Below are 11144 nucleotides of genomic sequence, written 5' to 3' on the forward strand. Positions count from 1 at the left end.
CTTTTTTAATCAATAATTATGTAGTTCTTTCCTAAATAAAAATGATAATAATAATTACACTATTTCATCCTCACAGTTTGCCCACTAACAAAATTAAACAATCATGCAAACATGTTAGTTTGAAGGCAAATGCATGACTTTTAACACCAGGGGGTGGTATAAGCACAAGCGACCAGGACAGTGACCGCGACTTGCTTGTTTCTTTTTTACATTAAGCTGGCATTGTTTTTGAAACCACATATACAGTGTACATGTACATTAGTCCCAGTAATAAAATCTGTTAGCTTTATTATAACATAACTTTATTATGCTGACTGGTCTCGCAATGTTAGCATAACTAAGTTCCTCTTTTTCTAGAGGATGTCTATCAGCATTGCCCACAACATCTGAACTGCTTTCACATTTTCCTTTTTTTTTTTCTTTTTTTTTTTTCTGTTGAGCTTCAGTTTGAAGTCTTGATCTTGTTAACCAACTTTCATTTCTGAATATTCAAACTAGTCACATTCAGTGATTCATTTAGTAGCCTACATTTATTGGCCAGTCTAGCATAGATTGTTACCAATAGCTTACATACATTTGCTTAGCATGATTTAAACTCTATTATTTCTGATGGCTGTGTGCTCAACATTGGATGAAAATAGGCTACAGATTTTATGAACAACTGCTACATTTTGAGAGGTCATGCTCAGCTATTATTATTTGAATATCATTTATAGCTCCTATTATCATGAACCCACAAATCTTATTTTCAGAGCAAATAAATGTTTATAAGAAGACAACAGGAAGAATGATTATGTGGGGGTGTGCATTTCCAGGTTGCATGACTACTGCACTAAAAGAGGAACTTTAGGGCTTTTTGCAAAAAGAAACACCAAACGGCAGCTTGACCATTTCTGCCAGCTGCTGCGATACAGACATAGGATATAAAGTTTCACCCACACAATATGGTAAGGCCATTTCTATTATGAACGATACATTTGGGTTACATTAGTGCAAGGTTAATTTGATTCATTTCAGTACATAACTACTTAAAATATATCACTTTCTCTTGTTGTGAAATACATTGATGTGGACGTTTTCTGCTTTAAATGCTTGAGTGTTTTGCTGTCATTTTAGATAGGGCCTATCATAACATAAGTTTTTCTATCTTTTTTAGATCATGAATGTAAATAGCAGTAATTGCTCTGAAAGTAATTCTACATACTGCCCGACACCTAACAACAGCCAGTCACTTGGACTTGCTGTTGGTTTGCCTATATTCTTTGTGGCTCTGCTTCTGGCGGGGATAGCAGCAGTGCTACTCTGGTTTCGACACAGAAAATCAGTTGATATTCAGTCATCTAATAAACTTAAGAGCCAAGATAAGAGCCACGATGGTCATTCCAGAGAGTCTCCGTACAGTGAATATGCTGGAGGACTTCAACCTGCACCGCAGAGCCCAATCTATGAGAACTTTCAGAGTGGACAGTCCAATCTGCGCGAATTTCAGGGGAGTGCTGTTCAAAGCGAGGACACACACTGGTAAAGTACAAAAGTCAAATTTGTCGTAATGTACTGTAGATCATCAGAAACTGGGTGATGAGAAGGCTGCAATAAGTCTTTGAAGTAGTAATGGAATTTCCTGCTATAGTTCTATTTGCTGTGTTTTGCAAGATCACAGTGACATCACGAATGTGTGGCAATAGTGGTATAACAGTCATCGAGAGTAAAGTTAAAGGAGTTTTTATTTTGCCGCAATATTTATTGGATTATGTGTTGGTGCAAATTTTGCAATTCACCTTGTTATAACGTTTTGTAATGCTTTAGTTGAGGATTTAATTGAGTTTTCAAGAACTGAATTTCACTTTTGCCCCCATTTAGGCCCCATCAAGCATACCTGCAGTGTGATCCGCATGATGATGCAATCTACAGCAATGATCCTGCCCTCTTCCATCCAGATCAGGCAGAAATCTCAGAGGATGTTTACATCATGCCAGATGCTTGAAAGTCTGAAGTGTTTTGCTGTCCGATATTAATCCTTAAGTAAAATAATTTGTGCTGGCATGATGTGAAACAATAACATCCTTATTTTCAGATGGTAAAATTAAGGGCAAAACATTCTGCCCAAGAAATAGACTTGACCTGAGCAATGCAATGCCTTTACAAACATTACATGAGCCAGCCTAGTTTAGTAACTGAACTCAGTGAGACAGCAAAACATAATCATGACCTCATTGATCACACTTTAACAGGTGTCTCTGCCGATTGCAAACAACCCCTGCTGAAAAGACCAGCTCTGACCAGAGTAAATGTTCCATGCTGGTACAGACTGGTTTTTTCTGGTTTGATGGACCAACATAGCTAAGTTGTTCTAGTTGAGATGCTGGTCCATATGCTGGACCTTTCAGCAAGGGGCTTTTCACATGTGCCTCTATCATGTTTTTAATGTTTAAAAATGTTTGCTTCCCGAATTATTTACTACTACTGTTAAAAAGTTTGGTTAAAAAGATTTTTTTTCTCCAAAGAATTCAATACTTTTATTTAGCAAGAATGCATTAAATTGGTCAAAAGTAACAGTAAAGACATTTATAATTGTACAAAATATGGATATTTCAAATAAATAAAACTTTTTTGTTATTTTTTTACTTTCAATTCATCAAAGAATCCTGATAAAAATGTATCACGGTTTCCACAAAAACTTTAAGCAGCATATTTGATTTCTAAAGAATCATGTGGCACTGTCTGGAGCAATGACTGATGAAAATTTTGTGAATAAATTATATTTTAGAATATATTTTATTTTAAAATATATTTAAAGAGACTTTAAAATCTTACAGAACCTAATCTTTTGAATGGAAATGTATGTGCAGTGCATGTCACATGCCTCATATTTCATAAGATTTATGCTTACATCTAAAGAAAACTTGATTTCAAGCTTTCTTATCAATTAGGTGACAGAGATAACTATTCATCCTGACTGTGCCTTATGATTTTTTTTATGTCACTGTGACCCACTGAAATCTTCTCTCTCAGCGATTAGCTACAAATTAGCTGAGAGTTTCTTTTCCACTTCCACAACTAAACGAAACAAGTGGAACATTAGACAAGTAGGTGGGTTTATGGCACTAAGAAGCCGTCAGAATGTCACAATCAGAAATGCACAATGCCCTATAGTCTTGGTGTTGTACACATCTCTCTGAAAAAGTATAATACAGTTGCTGCATATCCTGTTGGCAAGTCACTGTTTCCGGATATATTTCTCAGACTCAGATCTCAGATGAGATTGTTGTTGACTTTTAATTAACCTACAGTCAGTTAATGGCCATTGATTGGAGTTTAAATATTATATTGGATAAGTCCCACTAAACTGCATTCTTCATATTATATAGCTTTAGGGTTTGGAAACAGGGCTCAAATATGTGAGAGATTCACTTGCACTATATCTTATCTATATTTTTTGACCGTGAACATGCATTTTTATGCTTTGCAAACCTAAATATTTGGTTTGTGAAGTGCGCTTGAAGTGTAAAGAAACATTTTCAGTGAGGTAAGATAATCTAACCTGTTGACAGATAAGGTTTTGAGTAAATTGTAAGAATGACTTGGTCATTGGTGAATGGTCTTGGTAGCTTTAGTAAGAATGGGTTGGAAAGTTAAACTAATCATCAATGTCATGTACAGTATGCCATCATTTTCCAATAAAAGTGTTTATGAATTCTCTGAGTTTTCTGTAATTTCCAGCTATTGAAAAATGTCTTTGTAAAGAAAACGTACCATATTTATCACACTGGCCACTTTATTAGGTACAGTACGCTAGTACCCCTTTTGCTTTCAGAACTGCCTTAATTCATAGATTCTACAAGGTGCTTGAAACATTTCTTAGAGATTTTGGTCCATATTAGCCTGGCAAGCCAGACCTACATCAAGATGTTAGGTCTGGCAACTCACCATAGACACGGCTCAATCCGAGCGGCGGGATAAACAGCTGTCTTTCAAATTCCCTCTGCACGCAATAGGACAGCGCTTCAACCAACCAGAGCGTTTTCCCAACAGCGGAGCTAGTTGATAGATTCAACTTTTGCCATATCTGGCCGGCAAAATTACAAACACATCTTCCTTTTTTTAAGAATGACTTAAGTGCCGTTCTTTGCTCTTTTCTCAAAGAAAAACTTAACTCCAAGTCCTCCAGAGTCGCGGCCAAAGCCGATTCGAAAACTGTTCTCCAGCAGCAGCAACTCTTCTTTGTTTTCAAGTAACGTAGCAGGGAACCGTCGCAACTCTGTCGTTATTATGTTAAGCCCGACCCCGCCTAGGCCTACTCTATACACGATGTGATCGGCCTGACCCAATTTAGGTTTTTGCAGCTCGAAAGTCAACGGAGAGTTGCTAGACCACCCTGGCTGCAAAATACATTTTGCTGCCGCTAAGGTGCGTCTAGATTTCTAGGCTAGGTCCATATTGACATGATATTATCACACGATTACTGCAGATTTCCCGGCTGCTCATCCATGATGCGAATCTTCTGTTTCACCACATCCCAAAGGTGCTCTATTGGATTGAGATCTGATGACTGTGGAGACCATTTGTGAACTCACTGTCATGTTCAAGAAACCAGTTTGAGATCATCTGAGCTTTGTGACATTGCGCGTTATCCTGCTGGAACTAAGTAGCCATCAGAAGGGTATACTGTGGTAATAAAGGGATGGACATGCTCAGCAATAATCAGGTAGGTTGCTGCGTTTAAACGATGCTCAACTGGTACAAAAGGGCCCAAAGTATGCCGAGAAAATCTCCCCCTCACCATTACACCACCAGTAGCAGTGGATCCATGCTTTCATGTTGTTTACATCAAATTCTGACCCTACCATGAATGTCGCAGCAGAAATTGAAACTCATCAGACCAGGCAACAGTTTTGTCCCAATTTTGTCCGCAGTTCTTACAGTATACAGGAGTGACACCTGGTGCAGCCCATCTGCTTCAAGGTTCGACGCGTTGTTCGTAAAAAAGGGGTTATTTGAGTTACTGTTGCCTTTCTATCAGCTCGAATCAGCCTGGTCATTCTCCTCTGAGATTTATCAGAGGTCTGGTTTCAGGTATAATTTTTTCAAAGTGATGGTGCTTTGTATAATGTTATTTAGTGTGATAAGTAATACATCCGTTTGACATTTGTTCTGGCTGCTGTATACAGACAACCAGGGCATCCACTCTGGCATCTGACACTGTATATCTTCTCTTTTTCGGACCATTGTCTGTAAACCCTGAGATGGTTGTGCGTGAAAATCCCAGTTTTTGAAATACTCAGTCCAGTCGGGCACCAACGACAAAGTTACTTAAATCACCTTTCTTCCCCATTCTAATGATCAGTTTGAACTTCAGCAGATTGTCTTGACCGTGTCTAGATGCCTAAATGCAAATGCAAAGAGTTGCTGCCATGTAATTGGCTGATTAGATTTGCGTTAACAAGTAGTTTAACACCTAATAAAGTATACTATATATAGGCTATGTATATATATATATATATATATATATATATATATATATATATATATATATATATACAGTATATATAATCATTTACATGTAAAATATTACAAATTATAATACATAAATAAATAAAAATTAAAGAAAAAAATTACAAAATAAGAAAAGTATGCTTAAAATGTATAGCTACATATTCAATACAAAATTTCAAATAAAGAAAATCCTGGATATATGCAAACAGTCTATATTACAATCCTGGCAGCAAAACCTTTGTTTAGTGACGTTCTAAGGGCATTCAATCGTCGCAGACTACTGACACACATCTTATCCAAACTATGTTTCCAGATTATTGGCACAGCCAGATATGCTAAGGTGAATTTCCTTACTATAGTTCTACTGTACCCACATACTTAATAAGTAGAGAGCAATTTGTTTATTTCGCCCCATTGTTTTATCCAAACCTACTGAGACAGTTTTATTGATGTATGAGCCGGTACTTTCTCTGTTTGAAGCAGATAAAGTGATAGTAATGAGAAGTACAAGGAAGTCAGTTTGTTTATTGTTTTATGATTGATTGTGTGATGATTACAAATTATTATTGTTCTTATCAATGAAACGAATACATTGTGTCAAAACAATACATCAGTTAATGTATCTCAAAAATATTTACAGTCAGCAAAATCCTGCAGAGTCAATAGGCAACACATTTTTTTTATGGACTATCGTGACAGTATTATGTAAATACTGAGTCACAAATGAACTCTCCACTGTGCTTGCTTTAGAGAGCATTCACTCTCTGGTCAAGGCCAATGAAACTTATGTGTGCTTTCAAGGCTACAGATGTAAGAACTGGGATATCTTTATAGATGTGATAAATATGCATATTATTGGATGACATGGATAAATATCTTTTATGCATATTTATGGCATGATGACCTCACCTTGAAAATTATCTATAACTGAGTGGGTATTGTAAAATTTTGAGTGTAATTTAAAAGTTTACCCTTTAAGTAAAACATTTTGTAAATTCATTTTACAGTTTATTGTTATATGATCTGAGTGAGTCATACACAAATAATTCATTCTGACGACACATTTTCCGCAATTTAATAGCACGAAGAGGTCATTTCAATGTGGATTCAAAGCTTTTTAACAACATCCAGAGTTTTCACAGCAGCTCAAACTTGACTTGGTTTTACAAAAAAATAACGTTTGAGGATGTTTATCTTGTATTCAGAGAGGATGTTGAATCGTCTTTGTTGAAATGTGAACAGTGAACATCCATACTGAAAATAGATAATTTCCTTAAAGGAATACAACTACTTTATTTACATTCTTTCAAAAATACAAAAGATTTCTTGATTCGCAACACAGTAACAAACTAAAAAAGACAGTACAAAACTTTTCAAATAAATTACAATAAATAACTTGATATTCCAGTATGTCAATCATGTGAAAATACAGTACCCAACATGTCAGTGTATGCAGGAAAGCAGGCATCTGGTTTCAGAAACTACTATAAACCAGAGGAATGTAACCAAAGGTTAAATGAGAACATTTATTTGTATTTCGTCGGCTAGATATTTTGCCTCCTTTTCGTCTTGAGATTATAATGTTCAGTTATTAGTAAGTCTCCGTTAATGCCAATGTTGCTTATGCACAGTGGCATTTACTAACTATCAAATCGTTGAAAGGCGTGAGTTTCAGCTTTCCACGACTGTCATAGTGCATGAGAACCATTGGCTCATAGGCAGCTGGTACGCAGCAAGGCCCGGGTGTTGTTCCTTTGGACATAAGATGCAGACGAGACTTAACCTGAGTATGCATACTGGCGGGTTTATAATTATGCGGACAGGAACCATCACAGTAGTGCATAGTATAGCCTGAAGGAGCGATAACCCAGTCTGACCAGCCGATCTCTTTGAAGGAAACATTTAATGACTTTCGCCTGCAGTGACCTTCATCCTCAACACTTTCCTCCTTAGTAGAGACAGCTCTCCTGCTTCTCCTCACTGCTTGGTCAAGTTGTAAAATAAGCCGAGGCATGGATTGTGTACTCACTTCTTGTTTTTTGAGAAGGCAAATTTCAACAACTAAAAGCTCAGCACTTGTGTCCTTAAGCCACTTCTCGACCGCAACTGTTAAATCCAACGTGACATGCCGAGAGCTCAAGTCCCTCGTGTGAAATACAGTCTCTTTATGAAAACCAGGAGGTTTATGCATTCTAACCACAATGTCTTTTGATAGCCATGGCTGGCCGGGTGACATTTTGTACACGTGCGGTCTCTTAATTTGCAGCCTTGCATGTTTAAGGTTGACTCCAGTTTTGATGCGCGAGTTCTTGTGGAAAGCAGCTCTGAACCACTGGTGTCTTGAATCCATGCTTGAATTCAGAGGCTGTACTGTTAGGAAAATAATAAAGAAAGACTGGAATTAGACAATGCAAAACAAATGTGTATATGCAAACATATATAACAAATAAATGAATTATATATTTTAATCTTTAATCCACTTGAGTACAGTGAATGCATACATTCAATTTAAAACAAATGTAGCCTACATATGTGTAAATATGTTTTGTGTGTGTATGTATATATTGATAGACACCACCACAAACACGCACACACATAACAAATATTGACTTTACTACATTCAGTTCAGGGGGAAAAGTGAGAAATTAGACAATGCAAATTACATACACATTTTTTTATATATATATGCTATCTTTAAACCTATATATATATATATATATATATATATATATATATATGTGTGTGTGTGTGTGTTTTTTTTAAACAAATTTACTCATGCTTTCAAATTACACAATTAAACGTTTTTATTTTAAAAAATTATAATAAAAATGTACCTGTTGTGGGAAAAAGCACCGTAGAGGCTCTTCTCGCAGGCTGAAGCTCCTGCCCTTCACTGGAATTCCCTTTAAGCAGCTGTCCAATTCTCCTATACTGACGGTACATCCTGACCAAGTCCTGGTGAGACGCTCTTCCACCAGGCCTGGGTGGTTCCTCCATCCCCAGGTACTCCAGAATAATGGTTTTCAGAGCCTCAAGCTGCAGGCCCATGAACATTTCCCCATGCTCCCGTTGAGCTGTAGACTCACTCAGGCAAGAGCTAAAAATAACAGCCCCAACAGAAAGGAGAAAGCACTGTGCTACCGAGTTCTGCATGGCAAGTTCTTTTTGTTTGTGCTGTCTTTGTGTTGGTCAGTGGAATGAATGACATTCCAGGCATGTTTTCATTTATACAGGTACAGGCCACGCCTCACCAGAGAGGATTGCTCATCTACACCCACAATGAAACTATACACATAAAGTAGTCATTCCCTAGCCAATGACATCATGTCAGTAGGATTTTAGAGTACTACTGTCACCCCAAAGTGAAATTCGTCTTGGACTTGGGACTTGCTGCAAACAATACTGGATAATATGTATACAAATATAAAAATCTATAATGAGGCCAAACAAAGACAAGAATAGTTGGAAAGTATTTTTTATTAAAATTAATTTCTGTGCTATGCTTCTCCATTATGTAATTCTACATTTGAACAGATCTAAATTATGTGTATATTAAAAAGTCCACACACAGTCTGCATCAAATTCATAATAACAAAGGATAATCTATAATTATGGGACCACCACGATATGTGTGGTCTTGCCTAAACTTGCTTTTGTCTTTATAAATAAACGACTTTCATATGATCGTTTAAAAAAAAAAAAAAAACTCTGTTTTCAGATAGGACACATTTCTGTTTACATGTGGAACGATAGATGGCAGTACAATAAAACTCACATATGGTAGTGAAATAAAGCAAGACAGATAAAAAAAAGGTTGAATAATTTGCATAAATGGCTAAGCTAAGGCAACTCGTCACGTGTTGTGTCACATGCTCAGATGACTCTCCTAAGGTAAAAGTGTGTGAAAGGTTCTTAGGTATGTTTCAAACAAACAATGTGGCGTGTGTCAGAATGCCAAACGCACCACACTGAGTAATGGAGCATTTCGATTATTTAAAACACGAAGTAAGGTTGTCATACGCATTCAATACACACCCACAATGAACTCTTAAGAACACAGTATGTTACACCAGAAAAATTGCATTTTTGACCTATCTATCTATCTATCTATCTATCTATCTATCTATCTATCTATCTATCTATCTATCTATGTATAGACTGTATATTATATTTTACACACCACTGTTGATGTTAAATCTGTTGCCACTGCAACAGGTTAAAGGGCACGTTTGAGTGTTTTGGACGTGCCTCTTTGTCAAGTTCATCAGTTAATTTACAACTAAACTACAAAAATACACACTAACAATGAATTCCATAATTCCATAAAGTACATAAGAGACCTGTCCACATTTAGATCACAGATAAACAAGCCTTTCTGTAATCTGTGATAATACATGTCAGTGAGGCTACTGTGATGACATTTTACAGCAGAATTGCATCATAAGACACCCACATTTAGGGCAGTTGTGTGTTCACAATAGTAAGGGTTAATGGGTCATTTTAGCATTGCTATTTAAAAAGTAGTAAAACTGTTTGTCTGTTCCCCTGTGGTCCATACATTATATGAGATATGAGATATGAGGAGATAAAAGTGTTTCTATCGTCGAAGATGATTGACAATTCGCATACAGTCAGGATTGGCGATATGGTTTTGTTCTGGGCAAGAACTCCCTGCCCATCCATGCAGCCTAGCATGGATAGGAGCAGCAGAACAGGGGTAAACAGAACCAAATCAACATAAATGTATTGCGGATATTATTAATGTTCAATGATTTATGTATAACATGATTCAAGAAAATGAGTCTGATTCAAAGAGGAATATCAGAAGGCCAAGTCCTGACTGGACGAGAGGAGGAGCTGGGGATGGAGGAGGGTAATTAGCTCCTGAGCAATGAGATAAAGCTGCTGATAATTCTGAATGGATTTTATGTACAGGGATGCGGTGATAGGCATAGTATTCCTATAGGTAGACATGGATCAGCTGAGAGTCAGCTGATGCAAGCTTGACTGATGTGACCTCGCTTGACAAGTGTAAAAGCAAGAGTGTCACAAATCTCCAGGATGATAAAAAACAGAGCATCATCTAATTTTTTGGTGTCAGACATAAGCTTCCTGAAGATGAATATAGATAACTGACTCCCTCTAGTGGTTACTATGGAAAATAACAAAATCTGAAAACAGGGGGATATATATATTTTAAAGTTAAAATATTAAACCGTTACATATTTTTAGAGACAGGATGGCTTGCTCATATAGATCATATAGATCACTATATTTGACAATATACATTATAAAATATATTTTATATAAGTCAATACAAACTGAAAGACAATGAAAGTTACATGTAACAAAAAAGCAATGAAGGTTAATAAAGAAATTATGGAAATTAAAAACCAACAACAGAATCACAGCAAAGTCAGAGCTCCTCTCTAAATTCTGTCACAACAAATACCTATTATCGAACTAGAATCTACTGAAAACTAAAACTGACATAAATTTGTCATAAACAATTTCATGAATTGGGAAGGAAGCAGGGAAAAGTTCAGCCTCAAAGCTGGATATAATATAATCATTGTCGTGTTCAAACAACTCTAACAAGCACAAACGATCCTGCCTTTGTTCCAGGAACACAGTGCATCAGGCGCACACAG

The 11144-nt window shown here is 36.6% G+C and overlaps 1 protein-coding gene and 1 long non-coding RNA gene across 2 annotated transcripts; one reads left to right on the forward strand and one right to left on the reverse strand.

Annotated features, from left to right (window-relative positions):
• The first annotated feature begins 848 nt into the window (after positions 1–848).
• Positions 849–3697, forward strand: LOC307161355. Its single transcript, XR_013821710.1, has 3 exons — positions 849–947; positions 1157–1521; positions 1861–3697. It is a non-coding gene; the product is annotated as an uncharacterized lncRNA (long non-coding RNA).
• A 2330-nt stretch (positions 3698–6027) lies between these two features.
• On the reverse strand, positions 6028–8692 carry gdf15 (Growth differentiation factor-15). Its single transcript, XM_079876007.1, has 2 exons — positions 8328–8692; positions 6028–7863 (listed from the first exon to the last, which is right to left on the reverse strand). Exons 1-2 carry the CDS (start codon positions 8644–8646, stop codon positions 7115–7117), a joined length of 1068 nt encoding a protein of 355 aa, XP_079732133.1. The 5' UTR covers positions 8647–8692; the 3' UTR covers positions 6028–7114.
• Positions 8693–11144: the final 2452 nt, after the last annotated feature.

This window comes from Squalius cephalus (assembly GCF_949319135.1).
Source record: "Squalius cephalus genome assembly, chromosome: 7".
NCBI classification, from domain to species: Eukaryota; Metazoa; Chordata; class Actinopteri; order Cypriniformes; family Leuciscidae; genus Squalius; species Squalius cephalus.

Excerpts from the sequence above, each read along its gene's own strand:
- gdf15 (XM_079876007.1), bottom strand. The coding sequence starts at position 8,646 with ATGCAGAACTCGGTAGCACAGTGCTTTCTCCTTTCTGTTGGGGCTGTT. Across the intron at positions 7,864-8,327 it reads GGTGCTTTTTCCCACAACAG|TACAGCCTCTGAATTCAAGC; the intron begins GTACATTTTTAT and ends TTTTCCTAACAG.